The sequence below is a fragment of the Melopsittacus undulatus genome, chromosome 2 (genome assembly GCF_012275295.1).
Source record: "Melopsittacus undulatus isolate bMelUnd1 chromosome 2, bMelUnd1.mat.Z, whole genome shotgun sequence".
NCBI lineage: Eukaryota > Metazoa > Chordata > Aves > Psittaciformes > Psittaculidae > Melopsittacus > Melopsittacus undulatus.
In genome coordinates this window covers 78,565,626-78,588,603 of record NC_047528.1, presented here as the reverse complement: position 1 = coordinate 78,588,603, position 22,978 = coordinate 78,565,626, and the positions used below count along the sequence as shown (strand labels likewise).

Sequence of the window (22,978 nt, the reverse complement as noted above, 5' to 3'; positions counted from 1 at the left end):
TAATACCCAAACCCCTGAACAATGAAATGGCATACTTTTGCCTACCCTCTGTACTTCAGTGCCTGAGAAAAGGTCAGGCTTCTATTGTTTGCAAGCCTCTTATATGCTCATCCATAAAATCTCTGCCCTTGTTTTTTTTCTGGATTCATAGGACGCATAAAGGTAAGGACAAAAGATGACCAACATACGACATTTAGAGATGCTAACTGAAATGTGATGCCCACTCTCCTTCTAAAATGTTTTTAATTCAAACAAGTAATTTGGAACAGGTATCTATGGCAGGAAAGGATTAGACAACTATGAAAGGAAATCACTTAAATTTTTATTTAAAGGAAGTCTTCCATAAAGCGGGGCTGCTTGAACTGTGCTAAATGCAAGCTTAGGTTTATGTTTTTCTTCCTGTTGCCACCTTTCAGCTGCTCAGGCTCTTCTCCCTAGTGGCATGTCTCAGGTGTATGTACCTGTGCAGTTGATGCAGGTAAAACTGCACAAGCTTTGATACTGTGAATTATCTCCATGAAGGAATAGAAACTGATGTTTCCAGAGCGATGGAAATAAACACTTTTTTTCATTATGGAATTTTACATGAACTCAAGGGTTTTTTTAAAAAGTCATGATTTGCATGTCAAACACATTATATACAACTGCTGTGAACATGAGTTTTCTCTTCAATGTTCCAGCAGTTAGTTTGAGATGGAAGTGAGCTGGTGCTGACCAGACTACAAAAAAATATTCATCACTATTAGTATTATGCTATTAAGTATAAAGACGGCCAAGCAGTACTGAAATACCTATTTTCTGTTCTAAATTCCATACCAATGACTGGCCAGAGTTTTGCAAAGTGACTTCATTTTTGAAGGAAGCAGTTCTGACCTCTCTTCAACCTTTGATGGGGCTGGTTGAGAGGGAGGGGAGGAGGGATTTGAGGACAACAGAAGGTGAAAAGGATAGGGTTAGTTTTGATGTATATCTGTTCCTCAGTCTAACTCACCACACGGCAGCCCAAGCAACTTCACCACTTCAAAAGAGAGACTGATGCAAGGGCCAGAGTGAACTGCAGTGAGCAAAGGGAGGGCATAGCCGCTTCTGGCTGGCAGTGGAGATGGCAAGTGATCATTCAATCATGACATTTACTCCAGATATGGAAGCCTTTGTAGTACCAGCTGAAGTCTGATTCATTCTGAGCAACTGCCTATGCACTCCTTTGTACCTCTTCATAGATAGATATTTATGTTTACATGACTAGGAAGTAAGATGAAAAAAGTTACCAAACAAAAACAGGAGTAGGCTGTGTGCATACACACGCACACACATTTTTAATTACTAGCACTCTTGCCATTCCTCCCACCCCCCAAAAAAACTCCAAATATTTAAAGAATGTTAACTTTTACCAAGGATGGAACAACGCTTCGGGGGAGTGAAAATGAAGTGGCCTTCTCAAATTGTTCTGAAAAATTTGACTTCAACAGCAAGATGTCCAGGACATCTGTCCAGCGAGACACCAGCACCCACCTTCAGTTGCTGGTATAATATTTCTGCATCAGGCAAGCCCTCCAACACTGCAAAACTATGGGTGTTTATTACAGTGCTTAATATTTTAAGAGAGCCATGTAACAACACACAGGTTTGCAGATCTCAGTATATGTAAGTCAGCTGTTTGTGGACTAGCTAACAGCTAACGATAAAGTAAAATAAGAGCTGTTTTCAGAACCTGTGGGTTGGTTTGGTGTTCTGTTGTTTGCTTTTCTTTTTTTCTGACAGCTTTATCTTCATGTCTCTCGGCCTGCAGAAGTATGACTTTCTCACTTCCAGGCAACTCTTACTCATGCAGCCCAACCACTATTTAAATGGCATTGCTATAAAAACAAATTCCTGCATCTTAATTCCTTTCCTTCTTTACCTAATGATATTCCACACAACGTTATGTCTGCCTCCCCGTCCACACTCCCTCCCAATTTACCTATCTGTTCTTCTGTTTATACAAGTAAACTCTTCAGTTTCTCCCATTTCCCTCTACTCCGCGGACCCTGGCCGTGCTTCCCAAGGCATCTTCAACAGCCTTTTCGCGGGGGCTTCCCTGACTGAACAACCGCAGCGGTGTCTCCGACAGTGAAACCCCACACGGGCGCCTCAGATGAACAGCGCCTCAGCTCAGCTAGCTAGCGGGCCCGCCGCCACCCTGCACAGCGTCGGCCAAAAACGACCGAGGCTGGCGAACAACTAAATATGGACATGCCTTGCCTCAGGAGCCCGCACCAGCTCGATCGTCCGCGCTCACCGAGCGCTCCACCCGCCATTCGGCCACGGGGTGGGGCGGCCTTAGCCATGGCCGCGCCTGCGATTGACTTGGTCCTGCCTGGGCATTCAAGCAGCGCCACGCTCCAGCCTCTCGCCCGTAGCTCCGCTCCTCCGGGCGCCCTCCGCTGCGGCATTCCCCGCTGTGCGGAGCAGGGCGGTGCGGTGCGGCCCAGCCGCTGAGGACGGCGAGGTCAGCGGCAGTAGCAACAGACCCGCTTGGCGGTGGCGCGCGCAGGCGCCGTTGTCCGGGCAGGTGCTAGCCCGGCGCCATGTTGTGAGCGGAAGCCGGACCCGAACGGCGGGTCGGAGGGAGGGCGGAAGCGCGGCTCCGCCTGGCAGAGGGGAGGTAGGCGGGGGGAGGGAGAGGCGGACGGACGGCGGCAGCGGGCAGCAGTCGCCGCAGGAGCTACCGCTAGTCAGTCGGGGTGTCCCGCGCCCTCCGGAGGGCTTGCTGCCTGCCTCGCTGCCTCCGCCTCGTCCGCCGCCGGGGTGCGGAAAAGCAGAGCGCGGAGGCTGCGGGAGCCGTGTAGGGAAGATGCCCCTGGCGCAGCTGGCGGACCCTTGGCAGAAGATGGCTGTGGAGAGTACGGCCGAGAGCAGCACCGAGGTACAGGGGGGTGGTGAGTTGTAGGGAAAGTTGGGAGGAGGGAACGGGACTCGGCCCCCCGCTGCTCAAGGGACTGACGGAGTTTCCCCTCGTGGGTGCTGGGGACAAGCAGAGCCGCCCGAGCGGGAGGGGGGCAGGGAGGGGGCCGTTGGGACGGCAGCCCGGTGGAGCGCTGCGGGGCCACTCGGATGGGCAGCGGGGAGAGCGCTGGTGCTGCCGCCCGCCGGCCCCTGCGCGCCGTTTCCTCTTCGGGCACTGACTCACGGCCGAGACCGGCCGGCGCTCCCCTTCGCCGGTGCTCGGGGCGTGTTTCGTGGGACAGGGCTGCTCCCGGCGCGCTCCCTCCCCTTCCGCCCCTTTTCCCGGGAGGGAGTAACCTGCTTCTGCGGCGGCGGGCGACTGGGGCGCTTTTGTTCCAGCATGGTGTCTGGTTACTGTCACGGAGAGTTTCCTTTCCCTGGTCGGCCCCACCGCCTCCGCAAGCGCTGCCCGGGGTGGTGGGGGGGCAAGAGGGCAGGGGCCTGTCCTCACCTTTCCCGATGCCCTCGCCGCTGCTTCTCCTGAGGCGGCTGATGGCCGTCCCCGCCCGTGTGCCGCTGCCCCATTATCTGAGCAGGATGGTGTTGTCGCTGCAGTTTCGCAAGCGTTTGGGAAACCGCAGGGACGTTTCGCATGGGTGAAGCTTTGTGCTTGGCGGCGTTTATGGCAACATCCCCGAGATGTAGCGCAGTGTGGTTTCCTGCTGTTGATAGCAGGGAGTTGGTGATGTGCTCCTGCCCTTGTTAGGCAGGACGCGTGTCAGCTTTCCTAGGCTGAGGTAATGAGAGCGGCTGGAAATTAGATTCACGTGCATCCGAGCTCATGAATGCCTTCATTTTCACTTTTTTTTCCTACAGCGTACTACTGTGTTGGTTTGAATCTATGTAAACACTGCACCTACACAGTCAGTTGTGCTTGCTCCATAATTCCCTAGTAGCCCACAATGCAAGTGCTAGTTTGCGATCAGACTCCCAGCTGAAAAGAAATAGCATCCTCTGACAGTGCAGCTTCTACCTGAATCTGCTCCAGCTGGTATGCAGCCAAGCTGTTACAAGTGATGCTGATCTTGAACAGTTTGGACTCAGGCCAGCTCATGACAATTAGTTGCAAGGTTGGGATGTAGGGAGAGGAGCAAAGAGAGGGTGACCAGTGCAAAGTTACTGCAGTATCTGAAGTATTTGTCCTGCTGTTTGTCTTGTCTTCCCTGTGCTTAAAGTGACTGCATCTCTGAGGGTCAGAAGAATCTGCAGTTCTGATCTGACAGGCAGATCAGCCTTTTAAAGTCTTGCTAGTTGTTCACTGACTTTTGAAGTGGTGCTCTTAAATGTTTTATTTTCTTTTAATGGGGAGTAGTATGATGCTTGAGGGTGGGGGAGAAAATGGTAGGGTAGGTGTTTCTGCAAGACTACTTAGGCTAATGATTTAGAGAAAAGATCTTAACTGTTTTGTCTTCCATGCTCTCTGTGTATGTAGTCTGTGTAACTTCAATAATGGCATATATACTCTGGAAAGGTAGCAAAATAAGTTATATTATTTGAAAAGTGTGTATATGCATGGTTAATTAGACTTTGTTACTTGTTTTAGCATATTTCAGTGGTATAGGACCACTAATGAAACGTGAAACAACAGTGAGCTGACAGGTTTGCACTTTAAGGCCCTAGTCTAGAATCAACACTCTTCTCTTGAAAAGACCAAACTGCATCTGTAAACACTCCTCATATAACTTTCAAAAGGAGAAAGGTTTAGAAAGGTTGCTTACCTGAAATGAGTCCTTAAGATGTTTTAGTGAAAATAGTAAGTTTAAGTCAAATACCTAAACAAATGGTCTAAATATATAACTTGCATTTTCAATTTGCATGAGTTGTGTTTTTCTGTATCACAGCAATATCCTCATTACAGCTCCTATCCTGCAAGAATATCCTTCAGCAAAAATATTTTTTACATCCACCTGGAGACTCTTTGTGATTTCAGTCATAGTTTGGTAGTAATGCCTTTAGCTGTAATACTGGCGAGTTAAAGAGTTTCCGTTAACTTCTCAGATTTGCTGACACAGTTCTTGTAATTCCATGTGGCTAACAGCATTACAAATTATTGAGCTTTAAAAATTGGCTCAGACCTTTTCCTGGTCTCAACCTTGCAGAATTTTTAACCAGAATATTTTTTTTATTTGTTTCCCACTGCAGTCTTGTATTTGATTTTACAGTGGTACCACTGAGGAGGCAATTTGCTGTGTTCTGTGAGCAAATTTAGTAGGAGGACTAGAATACCTTTAACTGGAATGACTTCGGAAGACAGTATAGTTAGCCATAACCAACTGCTGTAACTTAGGTGTACAGGAAAGCAAATCTGTAGAACATGGTCATTAAGAAATAATGCAAAGAATTAAAATATGGATTTATAGTTTTGAGAGATCAGTTACAGGACTTCTGTTTCTACAGGTACAAATAGGTCAGTGATCAACGTTGTGTCTCCTACAGCTTTTTTCAATGTATAAAGTTGTTACACTATTTTAAAAATAATTTGTCTATATAGAATAATGCATGGATTTGTTTTTAAAGTTTTATGGTTTAGATCCCACCACCCTTAAAAGCCTGTGAAATGATGCTATCCTTTATTGACTAAGGGTCTAATCCACATTTCTAACAAGCATATATGTGTTTTTCATGGTGAGAATGGGCCTGTTATTTCCAGTCATCTGCTTTCAAGCAGATTAAGTATTGATGATTTGAGTTTGTATTGGGATGCCTGAATAATTAGCTTCATCCTTTGATCTGTACTCCAAGCTATGCGTAATAATGTCAAGTGGAGGAGAATGAATACAGTTATGGCAGTTGAATTGTGGACACTAGTACACTGAAAAAAGTGGCTATCGTAAGAAGATGCTATTTACTAAGACTTTCTGGGAAACATTTGTGCCATCTATCTTTAGGAGTTTTAATTTAGGTGTTCTAAATTGGCAGTGGAGAAAGTTCAGGCTTTTTCCACTGCTCTTGACAGTAGATTTATGATCACCTATTTAGGTGTCTAAATAGATGGTATGAATCCCCTTTTGTAGAATTCCTTGTTTTATCTTTTATATCCAGAAATAATTAAACCTTGCACAGGACATGGGGTGCTAACATTTAACAGTGGCACTGATGCTTTAAAGAATCAAAGAATCTGGTATAACGTCATTTTGCTACATGATTCCATTCTGATGTCAATGTGACGTTCTCTATGTCAATGGATACTTCTGGCATGGAATCTGAAGTTTATGAGCTGTCTTGCCATGAGACTGTGGTTGTGATTGTCTCTTTAGGTGTCTGTGTGATCAACATTGTACTAATGTTCCACAGGACCAAAGGCTGTATTTACAGTCATTTCTAGTATAAACAACACAGACAATTCAAAGCCAAGGTGGAAACACCTAAATGGGCAGGTCTGTATGGATTTTGAAGACTAGACTTTGTCTCTCCATTATAGGCAGAATTCTCTGCAGGACTTGGCTGTTGCATCTCATACATCCATGCTCTCAGTACAATGTATTCTCAAGTCTGGGTTTTTCACAGATTTGTGCAGAGACATTTTCTTACAGTGGGTTAAAAGTGGCAATTGGCAATTTAATTCTCATCTAAATAAATAATATACCCTGTATTCCACAAACTATACTGTGATAGGGAGACAGATAACAGATGTTATATATATGTAAATACTGTCTTGAGAAACACATCATCAGCATAAAAGGTGTTTAGGTGTGTGGGTTTTTTTCATTCAGATTTTTCATATTGTTAATGGTATAATTTTACCTACTCTGTTTTTTAAGTTAGCAGAATTCTACTATGTGACATAATGCTGATGTTCTGCTGCCACCTCGGTGGGTTAAGAGGAGGCAGGTGCTTTACCCTGCTGTATTCAGTGCCTTCATGCAGTACTGTGTGTGCTCCATGGCTCTTGATTTCCTCCTGGAAGATGTTGAGTTTGACTTCTTAAATCATTCTGTTAGTTTTCTTACGACATCCACAATTCTTAGCTTGTTATATTACTATTCTTTATAGAGAAGGTAATACTTCTCATCACAGCTGGGACATTTAACACAAAGTAGATGTAAGCACATCTGTTGCTTTTGAATTGATTGTGATCTATCACACTAGCTAGATTTTCATCTGAAATGCTCGATGTAGATTTGTGATGATATGTAGACTAATAATTTTTTACAATAATTATTTCTACACATCAAAAATAATAGCTTTTTAAGTTGATTGATCTTAACAGTTGGCAGACATCCACTTTAAGAACTCATTCAAGATACTGGTGTTGGGTTGTGGGGCTTTGTTTGGTTTTTGGGGTTTGTGTTTTGGTTTGTTTCCAAATATAATTCATAGCCATATTCCAATGATTAAATTTTTAAGCAGTTTTTTTAGGCAAGACTAAAAACTTGTAATTGCCTTTTCAATCTTGGTGATATTTAAAAGGGGAATCATTTAATGATTCCTGGATAAGTTAGAATGTCTTCAGGGAATTTTTAAGTTGAGACAAACAAAAGGGTTTGATTACTGCCAGTATTGTTCCGTATGCTTGCGTACATGATACTTTACTGCTTATTCTCTCCTTATCTGAAATATGATTAAATGTGTTATCCATTGAAAATCAGGGGGCGGGGAGGAGGGGGGCGGAACAGGGAGGACTGAAGGGGAGGAATCTTGTGTAACAGATGGGAAAATGAAGCTCAACAGTATAGCCACCCCACCTAGCCTCATTCATGGAGTGTGTTCTTGCTAGGAGATAAGTTGCAATTTCCAGGGACCTAGGACCCTGGCTCAACCACAAAGTTACTGGTAGCTCATTCTGATCAGTAACAGATACCATATGTTCACTTTGATGCAAGGAGCCCCCTGTGGTATACTTAGGGCTCTATTTAACTCTTTTGTTGTTGTTGTTGTTGTTGTTGTTTCTTTAAATGGAGCAATTCAATTGTGTAAGAAGTAGCACTTGTCTTCCAAGTACATTGTTATGGTCTGTCTGTTTTCTGACACAGTTTCTAAGGTTCCATTTAATTAAATTAACTACATTTCCATTTATCATTTAATTCCAAGCATTAATTTATTGGAACATGCTTAAGTATATACAGAAGATGTGAAGAAATGATATTCTACTGTGATTTTAAAATCACAGCAAAACATAGCATTGAGAAATAAAATCTTCATCCTGCAGGCTTAAAAGGTGGAGGTTTCAGGATGTAATCAGACTATGATGAATATTATTTTTGTTATTCCTTACATATCATTGACTAATTTTGGCAATCATGTTAGAACTCAGACTTGCATGTTAATTCTTTTTGCTTAATGGGGAGTCTTTCTCCTCCTGTCTTCTAGAGGTTGACAGTTGTTTTACAGTCACCTTGGGAAACCTGAATTTTAGGAAATAGTGAAGTTGCTCTGTAGCTTAGTCTCCTTAGTTGAGTTTACTAAAACAGCTAAATGACAAAGTGAGCATAAACAAGTAATGATTTAGTTGACTTCAGTATCAAATTCCAAGCTCTGTCATTTATCATGCAAAGAGATTCTGAGAAACCAGCTCATGTCTATAAACCTCTCTGCATTGTAAGAAGCTGCAGGCACACAGCCTAGCTGTGCCCATCGACTGCCCTTGACTCATGGGGAAAGGAGCTGGTACATATCCCTTGTCTGTGAAGGAGCCTATGCAGATGGAGCACATTCTGGTGGGCCTGGGACAAATTGTATTGTGCAAATACAGCCTTAGTAGTAAGACTGGTATACAGTCAGGTGATGGAGTTACTCTTAGGATAATGTGTGTGAACAGAGAAGGAATTTCTTTTTGTGTGTGCAGCAGTGGTTGGATTTATTGAAATGATTTCTACAGTTATCTTTCTTCTTCCTCTTTGGAGCAGATGAAAAGAGAATATATGGTGCATATTTTGTTTGGGATTTTATTTGTTTGGTTAGTTGGTTACCTCTCATACAAGTAGGGATTTGTTGTTGTTGTTGTTGTTGGCCTGGACAAAGATTTTATGGTGCTGTATGTCCAACATCTTGGATAATGCCATGGGACTTGTTTGTCTTCAAGCTCAACTAATTCAGAGAATTAAACTCACTGGGAGCTGCAACTTTTCTTCTATAGAAGCAATACTAGCACTAGTTTTATTTCTTAAAAATAATATCTGTAGTTTTTTGATTTTTCAAGAAATTCAAGTATTTAATACTTGTGTGTACCATCTTTAACATAATATGCAAAATGGATGAATGCATCCAGAGCATCTATGGAAATCTAAGATGATAGCTCACTTCTGCTTCTTACATATACTAAGTTTTAATTGGGTCAGGATTTAGTTAAGTGCTTTGGATTGTTGTGGCTTCATAGCGCAGGAATTAGGGCACAAGTTATTAACTCAGATTATATTAAATCCTTATATTTCAGTTAAGCATTGGAATAGATTGATAAAACTCCATTACTGAAGATTTAAGAAGGGGGGAGACATGAATGTCTTGTGAGCGATATTGCAGGAATGTCTTGGTGCACTGAGATAGATTGGATGACCCCTCAAGGACTTCTCAGTCTATTTTCAGCTGTTTTTCTGTGGACCTACAGGTTTTTTCTCAGGGTAGCTTGCTGCAGCTTAGAATAGCAAGCTTGAGCATGTACAGTTTGAAAGGCTTTTATTGAATGTAGTTCCATGCAGCACCTTGTGTTGCTAACAGCAGATTTGTTATTAATGTTTTGGTAGGAATACTGTATTCTTTGCTGATATGAAAAAAGTCAGAAGCATTGTTACATCTTCACTCAGTTCAAAGATTGCATAGTTCTTGAGCTTTGTCAGTTGAGAGTCCCTTGAAAACAATAGTGTTAAGTGCTCAGATGTATATAGAATCATAGAATAGTTAGGGTTGGAAAGGACCTTAAGTTCACCTAGTTCCAACCCCCCTGCCATGGGCAGGGACACCTCCCACTAAACCATGCCACCCAAGGCTCTGTTCAACCTGGCCTTGAACACTGCCAGGGATGGAGCAGTCACAACCTCCCTGGGCAACCAATTCCAGTACCTCACCACCCGCACAGTAAAGAACTTCCTCCTTATATCCAGTCTAAACCTCTGCTGTTGAAGCTTTAACCCATTACCCCTTGTCCTATCACTACAGTCCCTAATGAATAGTCCCTCTCCAGCATCCTTATAGGCCCCCTTCAGATACTGGAAGGCTGCTATGAGGTCTCCACGCAGCCTTCTCTTCTCCAGGCTGAACAGCCCCAACTTTCTCAGCCTGTCTTCATATGGGAGGTGATCCAGTCCCCTGATCATCCTCGTGGTCCTCCTCTGGACTTGTTCTAACAGCTCCATGTCCTTTTTATGTTGAGGTGTTGAGGACACCAAAACTGCACACAGTACTCCAAGTGAGGGCTGACGAGAGCAGAGTAGAGGGGCAGGATCACCTCCTTCTACCTGCTGGTCACGCTCCTTTTGATGCAGCCCAGGATATGGTTGGCTTTCTGGGCTGCGAGCGCACACTGAAGCTGGCTCATGTTCATTTTCTCATCAACCAACAGATGAGCCAGAGTTTTAGTGACTAAATAATAATACTGAGAGTTCATGTGTGTTCATGGAGAGAGGCTACTTAAAGATCCCAAAATAGTCTAGCAATAGTCTAAACACAAATAAGAGATGTTTTGGGGATGCAGGAAGACATTAGGTGATGTCTAACATTGAAGAAGCTTTGGGGACAAACTTACGTCCTTCAGAAAAACAATCCATTGAACTGTAGGAAAGAATGTAACATTCAGCAAGGTCAAATCCAAGTTAGCAGAACTTTGATTTGCAAACAGAATGTAAGAGTGGGGATGCTAAACTAAATCTAAAAACTTCAGGTGTATACTATGTGTAATATTATTGATGAAACTAACAGGAGAAATAGGGGGAAAATAGTACTACAGGAAACACGATTTGTTGTTTTTAATATTTCAGTTAGTATGGTCTAGATATCTGTAATAAACCCGTGTGATGGGAATGATGGGTACCTGGCATTACTATTGAAATAAGATATAATGCACCAAATTGGTAAGTTCAAATTGCTCTTAAGGATGATTGTCTTTTTCGTACAATATTACCCAGGTGAGTCCAGTGTTAATCAAAAGGATAGGTGAAAATAGCATTTGTTTTGTTGTGCAGGTGCTGAAGATAGTACAATTTTACCAGACTGCTGAGATGAATTAGATGTCTTGCAGTAAAAGTTGGAACCATAATTTTAAAAAAAAAAAAAAGTGACATAAAGACTCTCAATCAATATAAAGTGTAGAGTACAGGATATTCCCTGCTTCACAAAAAGTGGTTAATTGATTGTGAGTGGGATGTGGGCTACATTTCTGATATACTTATTTCTCACAAAGGATTTACTGTGGTTATATTTTCGTAATACCAATACCTTAATATAGAGCACATTATTGGCTAAAAAGTGAAATAATCTGAAATTAAAAAAAAAAAGTAAAAAAAAAGTGAAAAAACCCCAAACAAACCAGAAATACACACACGCGCGAAAAAAACACCAATCCTCAAAAAACCCCACAAAAACACACTCGACTCCCCCCCCCCCCCCCAACCTTCTTTAAACTGTCTTTTTGCCAGGAAAATCGAGTACTTGATTATACCTTAAGAGTTCAGTGGGCTTAAACCTGTAACTTTTGGTTGCTAGAAATACTGATGGTTCATTCCCCATTTTGTAGTTGATTTTCTTTTGTGTCAGAGGTTCTGAGAGTTCATACAGGGAACACTTGTGTACCACCTGCCTGATGCAGATTCCTTGATACTTGTTTTATACATAGGGAACCTGTAGGATCAGTTTGTGTTCCTGTCCATGTGTCTTCAAGAAAACTACTGGAACATAACTGTATTTAAGTATTAATTTCTACCAATTTAGTGAAATGTGGCAACAGGTTTAAAAGTTTTTGGAGTCAAACCTCTAGCTAACTTAACTGTTTCTACTGGAAAACAGAATAGGAAGTAGAACTTATGTGGACTAGACAAGCATTTTGTTAGATTACCTTTGTAAAGCATATGCATCATCTTTTCATGATGTAAATTAATTGCTGATGTGCTTAGGTGCAAATAGAAACGTTCTGTGGACCCTTTCTGTTATTTTTTTTTTTATAGTTCTCTTGTGCTGTCATCTGAAATATGTTCTACTCTTAGAGCCGGAGTGCTGGAAATACCAGCTCTTTGGTCCATTTTGCTTGCTTAGTGTCCCACTATGGGAGAAGTGCAGCTGAAGAATAATCAGAATCTAGAGTCTGTCTTTTGAATTAGACCATGAGAAAAATATACTTAACGTTCTGTTATTCTCTATTCATCAGACTATTTATTTCCAGTCTGTTATGTCATTGAGACATGCCCTTGGATCTGGTTAAATACTAGAGGGAGCCTACATTTAGCAAAATGGGACTTCATTCGCTTGCCTCTTAAGCATGCTGCTGACCTCTTTGCTCCACGGTGGTTTTAATATTGCCACTACCAATATAGGAACCTTTTGGCTTTACATTTTAATTAATAAGAAAAACAGTACACTTTGTAATCTTTCTGAATACACAGCTGCATCTAATGGTATCATATACCATCAAACCATAAATCATACATACATATTCTTCTTTACCTTACATGGCTTAGACTGTTCTGGGAAAAACTGGTTCTGCCATCCAGTGATTCCTTTAGCATAATCGTTGCTTGGGTAGACTTATTTAAAAAGATCTTGCTAATCCAGTGATCTGGCTCAGACATGACTTCATGGAGTACATGCTGATTGCTTGAGATTGTTCCTAGCTCCAATAATTGTGTTTGGAATTCGTTGCTTGAATTCAACTGAAAATTACCTGAAAGCAATGCAGGAAAACCAGATTGTACAAACCAGTTCATTTGTGTTGCAAAAGGTTTTTATGTTTATTCTTGGGTTTGTTTTTGTTTCTGTTTTCTTTCCCCTGGTTAACTGGTGGAATGTGGAAAAAGTCAATTAGGTGAAAGATTAAGAACCTTTTTAAAAATGGAGGCTCCTCTCACATTGTTGCTTCAGAGAGGCTTGTTTCAAGTTTCTGATAGTTTGTTCCACTTTCAGCTATGTTTCAATTGCCTTAAAATAGTAAATGTGAGATCTTAAAGCTTATTGTGTAGTAAATTCTTATTTAACCTGCAGTTAATGTATGTTGTTATTCAGCAGAATGTCTGCTGTAGCAGGAATCGCTGTTTCTGAAAATCTGCATGTGGAGTCAGTTTAGAGCACATGGCTTTGTTACACAAATTGCCCTATTTTAGGCCCCGGAGTTTAGCCATCATTAGTAGTTAGGACATTATAGACTCCTCCTTTCCAGCTAAAGTTAATTGTCTTATTCTGCTGTTTTTCTTCTCATATTTTCCTGTTGACAAGATACTGTGGAAGCGGTTTTGTAATATGAGCAGAATATAGAGATGTGTAGCTAAAATACAAATGTTAATATTTAAATATATGCCATAGATTAAAGGGAAAGTATGTGACTTGTGGCCTTGATGGTACTGTATACACAATATGCTTTCTTGTAAACAGGCTTTATTAAAAACACTCATTTCTGTTACTTAGCTAAGCTGCTATTTTTATGGTCTTCTATTTGTTTTTTTCAACTTTCTATGTATCTTAAGGGAAGGATAGTACCATATTCATTGCCAATATACTATAAGTAAAAGATGTTACAGTGAGGGGAATTTAGGCTTTTTGGAGCATCATCTTATCAAATTACTCTCAGAAGGTTGTACTGACTGCCCTTAACAGAGACCACTTAAAAAGATTATATTCATCTCTATATTAAACTATAACACATGCAGCTGATTTTTTACTAGTTGTCTGCCATGGAAAGATGACTGCTAGAGTAGGCTAGGGTTATACAAAAAGTCTCTAGTGTCTTCCTGAAGCCAGTTAAGATGAGAAAATGACAATGCTACCATATGCCAGAACTTTGCCCTGGATAATTTAACTTTATCCAGCTGCATCTTTTAGCAAGAAAAATGCTCAGGAGAAGACTTGGTAGAGAGCTGGTAATCATCTGAGATGAAACATTCACTGTGCTTGCAATATTTGAAAATTAGAATTCATAAGTGGTTAGGGTTTAATCTGTCACTTCATATAAAAGATTCACCTTCAGCCATGTGCAAGCTGGGAGACTGTATTAGTCAGAAGTTGTTGCAGAAAGATGCTAGGAAAGTTCCACACAAGAAGTCTGCTGAAAAACTGAACTGTGGGAAGAGAGAGGTATAGAAAGAAAGTGAATAAAAGCTGATCAGAGACTTTAGCTTCAAACATCTAGAAACTGTCCATACGTGCATGCGACTTTGTTTTAAGTAAATTAAGCTCTGAAAAACAGATTAATTAGGCTTTGTGTTCTCTAGGGGAAAAATGCGCAAATGGACTTTAATTCTGCCAGTAGTGCTAATGGAATATGTTGTGATTTTGAATAGTTTCTTATTTATTTATAAAATCATATTGAATTGATGTTAAGCTTTAGGAGAGACTAAGAAGGTGATATCCTGTACTATAACTTAGGAAATAGATATTTTTCCTCAAAACTTGGTAAGATTTCTGCTTGTTGTGTAAGCAAGATTGTTGTCTACGTCTTTCTGGGAAAACTGTCCCTTAGAGGTTGTTGAAGTATAATACCACTGACAAAGAAAAGAAAGCATTTGTTGACGAACAAGATATTTAATTTTTTTTTAAAATCTTTATGGCAAATTTCAAATTTAAAAGCCTATTTCTCTACATGGCTTGTTAGAATGCTTCTTAGAAAGATACAGAAAGTAGTAAGTGATGGTTAGTAAAATTAGTATTGCATTCAAAGTTTTTATAAGGCTATACCATAGTTATTCATTTTCTTGAAGTAGTCATGGTAGAGTAAGGGCTAGCTTGCTACATAAGCTCTTGCTCTTAGAAAGAACCTGTTTATTTGTTCTTCATTGTGGCTTTTTGCTGCTCAGTCTTCATCAGGTTTAACTCTTTTGCAGAAGAGTAGTGGAAAATAATGTATAGCCGTGTAGTAGTAAGATCTCAAATGCCAGATTGTTTTGTATATTCTTACTGTGACTTTAGTTTAATACGTGAGGATCAAAGCAAGATTGGCATTGCATGCCAGTAGTATATGTTTACTTTCAATTACTTTTTTTATAGAATATGGCAAAGAGAACACTTGGTCCTGTGCAGTAGCATGCCGTGAAAGCACATATCTGATGTATTTATTTCTGTACTTGGATTCATTTCTAGTAACTTGCTGTGTCTGGTTTTTACAGAACGGACAGCAAGTTGTGGATGAACCAATGGGAGAAGATGATATCAACCCACAAACTGTGAGTAAAAGATGGTTGTAAATAAGATACATAGTACAGTGTTGTAGCACAGTGGTATTAATTTGCGTGCATTTTGCCACTAATATTTGTTGTTTAGGTTTACTAGATGTGAGGTGTAATTTAGGACTCTGCTAGTTTTGAGAGAGGTTCCTTCTCACTCTCTTACCTAGTTCAGTATCCTACTGTTTGTTCTGATGAATTTTTTATACTTTCCCTAGTATTTTTGTATGACATAGGCTCTCTGTAATATTTTTGGTATGAGGTAGGCTTTTATGGAAAGCACAAAGCTGAATGTGGTGGAACTTATAATGGAGTTGGTGAGTGAGATGATTTCATAGTAACATGTGGCAAGTTAAAGCATTCCTGAATAGGAAGGGAGGTTGAGCTCCTTTTAGCAAACCTTGAAAACAAGTGGTTCTTTTTTACTGTCCAGTTTTCCTAGTGACAGTGAGCAAAGTACTGCCACTGGCTTCTGATAGTTGTATCACTGCATAGGTGAAAATATTTTACATCTATGAGTTCCAGAGTATGCTTTATTAACAGTTAAGGTTTCTGTTGTGGTCGTGTCACAACAAATTACTCCCTCGTGGTTAAATTCCACACAGATTCCATTGCAGATGCATATGTGCTTATTGTTTGAAATGTGATTCTTGCAGCATGTCAGTGTACACCTTTTTCCTTTCTATTTTGATGTGCAACATGTAACAGTAGCTGTCACCTTTGTTTTTCCATACTGTTGTAAGATTTCTTGGCAGTATCCCTCCGTGCCCTTTAATTGTTAGCATTAGTCATTTCATATTTTCCTTATTGACCTATGTAAAACTAGATTATTTGCATAATAAATCTTCATTATCCTGGAAGATTCTTTCTATTCCTTTTCTCTATAGAACTAAAAATGCTAAGGTAGAGGTTTAAGTCCTCTTCCTGGGCTTCTGGTTGAAAACTTTATATATGTCACTTCAAAGTGCATTCAAGAATAGCAAAGCTAGTCCATGGAGGCCCAGGGGTTTCTTAAGTCCTGTTGATGTGCACTCCAGCTTTCTCTTGTGATGATAATTTAACTAAATCAGAGTGGAAGAGACCTTCTGTTCATTGGTTCAGAGCTGAAGCAGCTGGGGGCTTCAGAAGTGTCTGCATGGAGATAACTCAAGATGATAGCTCTAAGTATCAACTTCGATGGTGACCTCAGATCTGTCCCCTCCCTGACATCAGATGCTAAATGCTGAAACTTGCTTAGTGAAATTTTCAGAGTGATGCAGTAGCCAAAAGCAGAGGCTGAAGTACTAATGTAGATTTATGTTTACTATAAATCAGATCTGGACAGTAAGCATTGGAGACCTCTCAACTAATGCACTGTGAAGCACACATAGGAGTACAGTGGTCATTTTGACTTGACCTAGCAAGTAAACACAAAAAAAAATGGGTATCTATTCCTTTTTTTCTTCCTTCCCTGTTAACACCCCCACTCCCCCCCTACCGGCTATCCATAAACTCTAAAAGCTCATACTTCATATTCCTTCTGCTTTCAGCTTTCAGTAGTCTTTCAGGGGTAAGTCAAAGGTGAGGAAGGACTGTGAAACTGTAGTTTCCAATGCTGTTGTTATTAAGAGGCATTAATCAAAAGAATTCTTAACCTAGGCTTCTTGAAAATAGTGGTTGCTGCTAAAGAGAAGGTCACATGAAAGCCCATTGATAATTTCTTCAATTTCCTTATCTACATGTCAAACTTGCAGTTCTCAAATTTCATTATGTGAAGATACAGGGAGTTAGGGATTCTTATTGAGATCTTCAGATGTGAAGGCAATTTCAGTGTTTACCTGTAGTTTTGTGTCAGAGAGTGCTAGTTGACTGTTAAGACTAGTGATAAATGGCCTTACCAATAAAATAGAATTTTTGGAACTCCATATTTGGTCGGAATTCAGGATTCTATGCTGGTATTGCATATTGTACAAACTTCAGCTTGTGATTAGATGGTTAAAGCTGTTTACATATATGTAACATGGATATAATTGAAACACAATTGCAGTTTCTGCTGAAGGTGTGGACAGAGCCAGATTAGAAAAACATTGAATCAACCAGGTTGGAAAATACCTTTAAGATTATCAAGTCCAACTGTTCCCCCAAGACTGCCAAGACCACCACTAAACCATGTCAATAAAGGCCTCATCTACACAGATTTTGAACACTTCCAGGGGCAGTGATTTCACCACTTCCCTGGGCAGTCTATTCCAATACTTGATCACCCTCTATGTGAAGATTTTCCTAATATCCAGTCTAAACCTCCCCTGGCACAGCTTGAGGCAATTAGCTCTTGTCCTGTCACTTGGAAGAAGTGATAAGCCACCTCCTTGGTGGAGTTACCTTTTCTGTGCTTGTCTTCAAAAATAACAATAACAGATGTAGTACTTAAGTGATAGGAAAATTAGGAGATTAAAAGCCTGCACTATATAACTGCTTTTGGTTCCTCCTCATAGCATGCAAGGCTCTTGTATCGTAACATGGGGTGAATAAACAAAGCAGGTACTGACAAATGATTCTAAAGCAGTGCAGTGTTAAAGAGTAAGAAAGGAAAAATACTTGTGTGGAACTATGGCCCGTGGATATTCATGCCGGAGTAGTCTGTTCCTGAAGAACTGAACTCTGTGGAAGGGCCTACGCTGGAGCAGTTCTTAAAGAACTGTGGCTCCCAAGACAGACCCACGCTGGAGCAGGGGAAGCTGTGAGGAAGAAACAGCAGAGTGTTACAAGCTGACTGCAATTCCCATTCCCCAGCCTATCTGTAATGCTGGGGGGGAGGAGGTAGAAGACTAGCGTATGAAGGAGTAACGTTCAGCCTGAGGAGAAGGGGAGGGTGCCTGAGGAGAATGGGATGGTGGAGAGAACGGTGGGTTTAGTTTTGTTGTTGTTTCTCACTATCATATTCTATTTTTAATTGGCAATAAATTAAATGAATCTTTCCCCAAGTTGAGACTGTTTTGCCTGTGACAGTAACTGGTGAGTGATTTCCCTGTTATGAACTTCCCTTCACCTTATTTTCTTCTACTCAGTTAAGATTGTTTTAGCTTCTTAATGCCTTAGACCAGTATTTTAGAAATGGAACTTACTTTGCATTTATTTCTAGGTTGTACTGAGTAAAAGGTTGCTAATAGTGATTTTTTTTTTTTAAACCAAGCTACTATGGCTGCTCAGCCAGTTACAGCTGAAAGCTTGCCTTTGATGTCTGTTGCCTAATAAAATACTAGTTCATAGAATCATAGAATAGTTAGGGTTGGAAAGGACCTTAAGATCATCTAGTTCCAACCCCCCTGCCATGGGCAGGGGTGCCTCACACTAAACCATGCTACCCAAGGCTCTGTCCAACCCAGCCTTGAACACTGCCAGGGACGGAGCATTCACAGCTTCCCTGGGCAACCCATTCCAATGCCTCACCACACTTACAGTAAAGAACTTCCTCCTTATCTGCATGAACTTCAGCTGGAATGTAATATTCTTTCAGTGCTTTATATCTGTTTTGGTGCAAGATAGAGACAAATTTTGAATTACCACTGAAACTCACTTAAGTTCTTCTGTTTGACTTCACACTTAAGTGGACTTAGAGCACTACGTGGTCACTGATTTTGGAAATTTCTCAGCTGTAACTGAGGACAGTAGAGTGAACATGCCTAGCATGTGGTATCATGTTGGGTAAGAAGACAAAATATTTTGGTAGGCATGTAAGGTATGCAAGTGTAAGGTAGAGAGTTGCCATTGTTCTGTGGAGGTAGAAAAAGGTGAAAACTTGAAATACTACATCCTTCTGTAGTATTGTATATATGGATAAGGCAAATCAGTTAAGAAATTTGAAATAAATATTGAAGCCTGACATAGTCTTGTCTACACAGGAACTCTCTCTAATATTCTCTGCATCAAAATATATATTTCATTTTATTACATCCCTGTCTTTTGGTCAAAAGTAAAGTTAATTGACAGGAGAGTCTGAATTGTATACCTTTGTTTCAAATTCAGTAGTTTTTATTAAGTTAGAGCTATTATGGTATGTACCCCTTTCTGATGCATCCAAGATCCTGTATGTTTCAAAGTTTTGTTGCTCTTAAAAAAAGGTATCATTCAGTATTCTTGTTTTATTACAATGACTATACTGGTTATATCTGACTTCTGTGTTTTTTTTTAATGACTTTATGTATCTCATAAATTATCTGAGTACAGCATGAAATAAATGTAATAAGAAGTAAACAGCTGGCTGAAGGTAGATCTAATGTGAAAGTTTAAGTGAACATTACTGAAACAGAGGAAGCTATTTAAAGCCTTTGCTACCTTTCTTAGTCTTGTGCTACCATTGCTTTCTATATCTCTGTGTCCATAGAGATTGAGTAAATCAACTGAGAAAATGGCTTTAAGCTCTCACAATCACAGTGCATGCTTTACTGCTACATAAAGCTAACCAGAAACTACAGCTAGTCCAGCAAGTAACTTCCCATTTTGTATATATGTGAAGAGCATACAGTGTGTACTGTGTTTTTGTTGCACTCTGTTATCTGGATTCAGTTTACCTGTTAAGATGCTTACTACATCAGATGTACTACCATTGCACTCTACTAGCTTAAGCATAATTATTGAACAAAAATACTAGGCTCCAGGAGTTTGTGAAAGGTTTTTTTCAGTAATACTTTGTCAATTGCAGAAAAAACTTGGGCATATTTCTTTTTGGTAACCTGCAAGACTGAAGATTACTTTTTTTAGTACAGGCAGGAGTATTTCACGCTCAAACAATTGGGATGAAAAAGTAAACCCTTTCTCCAATGGATGTAAATGGGTAATATTATCACACTTCTTGTGTGCTTTGGTAAAACTTTAAACAAAACCCGACTTTTAAATAAGCAGAATTAAAGCATACATGGTATTAAATAGAACTAAGGCAAAAAGCAGTATATTAAAATATGCTATGGATGATGAAAAACTAAATCTTGGTAGGTGTCATTCTCTTACTAAAATTATGTAAGATCACCCAAGACTGTAGTCAGAGGCTAGGCAGAAGGTGTAGTGGAAGAAATGCTTGCAAAGAAAAGTTAGTAGTTAAAAATATATTATTGCATTTCTTTTTCTCTAGTAGAATTTAAATAAAGTGACTGTTTGCAGTCAGGAGAGATTAAAATTATGACCTTTGCCCTGCCAATCAGTGTTTTAACAGAAGAGCTTATAAGTGTGATCTTGGAAAAGTCTTTAAGATACATTAGAAAACAATTTGAAGCATTTGGGCAATATAGTCTTTTTGTTGAAGCACTGAACTTGATCAGTCAGTAGTAATGTTGATATTCTATATTATATTATGCATGTATACTGTACAATTTATCACGAATCTCTAAAACACTGGTCAGCCTGGGGATTGTGCACAGAGGTGTCAAGGACAGGGAGAACATCATCCCATTACTTAGGCAATAATACTAAAGTCAGAATAATATGGGGTAATCTCATTTGTTTTGTCAGCATCCATGAAAACAACAGGTAAGAATGTTAAAATGAAGTAATTCAGAAAAAGAGATATTAAACTGACAAATATTTTAAAATTTGAGAGACTCATTTTCAGTTTCATCTCAATTTTAATATCATTGTACTAGTGTGAACTCTTAGTTTCAAAAACTTTGTTTGCATTTTGGCAGGTTGAAGCACTGTTTCAGGACTGCTCCAAACTCCTGTTGGATATTGCTGTTTGAGTGCTCAGTTACAGGAATAATCATGCATATTAACATGACAATCAACATTTCTGATGATTGTTTTGATATGCTTTCCTTTTGCTGGTATAACCTTTATATACATTTATATGCATTTCGATTTTCTGTTTGCATATTTCTGTCAGTTTTTGGATTTAAATTCTTGGCTCCTGTGGTAGAGCATAGCTAGAATTTCTTTAGTATTACAGAAATGTTTGGGTTTACAAGTATCCAGAGACTGTTTGGGTTTTCACATTTTTTACAGACTGATCCTTAATTTTAGCTGAGACAGCTACTTGTAGAGCTTATCGGAAGTAAAACGGTGATGATTTATCGTTTTTTGCAGTTTTACTGAAAGATGATGTATACAGCTAAGTTATTCTTTCACATTGCTTACATATTCTTGAATGTGTAATTAGTGTCTGTTTATATGCAAATAAGACTGAGAAGACTTTCTTTAAAGTCATAGCAATGTGATTGTTTGAAACCAAAATACTACGTAATTCGATATACCACCATGTTCCTTGTTGTGTAGTAAGTTGTAGTTTCTGTTAAAGCTAGGCAATTTCCTGGCCGTGTGATAAGTCGGTGTCCACTGTGTAGTGGAGTAAAGGAAACAATCTGGGTTACAAATACTAAACTCAGATTTGAAGGTCCATAATTCTTGTATTCCTTCTAATGTATCTCACTAAATATACTTAAATATATATATGCGTGTATTTAATTGTATTTTACATTCAAATAACTTGATTATTGAACAAGTAAGTTTCTCATTTACATCTCTAGAACTTGAATCCACTTATTCCCTTCTCAGTGCCTGGATTTTCCTTTGTTAAAGGTAGTATACCTTTTTTCCCCTCTAACATAATGAAATTGGAAGTTCATTGGCTTCCAAAGCACTGTGCTGTGAATGAATTTTCCTAGAAACTCGGTGAAGTGTGTGCATCTTACCTGTGTAGAACAGACTTAGTGGTCCTCTCATAAGAAGTTACAGAGTCATTGTGACCAGTGCAAAGCTTTTAGTCTGATAAATTATCTGTTAGATACCAAACCCATATAAAAAAAGCAACCTCTGAAACATTTATTTATTTATTTTCCCCCCAGGATGTGATCAGGTGTTTAGGAAGGGTTATAGCAAAACTCTTTTTACTGATGTCTTCTAATGGATTTTGGGTGGCTTATTTTGTACTTAATGTCTTAGGTGCAGTGTTCTTCCTGGATCTTGGTCAGAAAATTGAGTAATTTGAGAGTATAAGAAGCATTCGAAGTCAAGCTGCTTTCTTGTTACATGAAGAGAAAACAGATGGGAGCCCTGAAAAGCCTGTAAACTAACAGATGGAAGCTGCCACACCCCCTCATTAATAGAGTATTGCTGCTTTGGCTATGCAAACATTTATTATGAAGAGAAGTATATTATGCAGCTTCAGAAAACTCAAAAAAGTAGCCCTCTTCCTCAGCGGTTGAACTTCATCAAATGAGTGCTTTTCAGTCCTTCTGTGTACTCCATTTTTTGTGTTTTCGAGAATATTGAAAGCAATCCATACTATAGAGCCTTGCTTGCCTCACAGCAAACAGGTTTAATTTGCATTATTACACCTCTTGGTCTGAGCGTATTGAAAGATTATGGACTCAGATGAAATGCTTCAACTTTTTTTGAGTATGTGTAGAAGTGTGCAACCCGCTGTGGCGTGCACAGTTTATTCAATAAAACCTATGGATTCCCACATACTGCCTTGAGAGTTCCTCCAACATCTTTCAGTTCTTACTGTGGAGGCTGTAAGCCCCATTCTCTTTGAATGTCTGCACAGCAAGTCTGATGACACTTTCTCTTAATTTTCGTATCTTCAGAGCATTGATATATGTATTTTTGTACTAGAGGGGAAGTGCATTGTGCAAGTGAAGTTCTGCAACTGAGAACTGTCACTGGCAGGCATAGCAAATTCCTTTTGTTATGGAGACAGTTGTGATGTGTGATAAACATGTATAATACAA

General features: G+C 39.8%; 1 protein-coding gene across 2 annotated transcripts in view; it reads left to right on the top strand.

The window, feature by feature from the left end:
* Positions 1–2,675: 2,675 nt before the first annotated feature.
* Positions 2,676–22,978, top strand: part of RPS6KA3 (ribosomal protein S6 kinase A3) — a 77,935-nt gene continuing 57,632 nt past the window's right edge. For both annotated transcript variants that reach the window (XM_034073245.1, XM_034073238.1), the window contains exons 1-2: positions 2,676–2,905; positions 15,222–15,278. In XM_034073245.1, the coding sequence (XP_033929136.1) occupies positions 2,834–2,905; positions 15,222–15,278 (129 nt within the window). In that variant the 5' untranslated portion in view covers positions 2,676–2,833. The remainder of the gene's footprint in view (positions 2,906–15,221; positions 15,279–22,978) is intronic.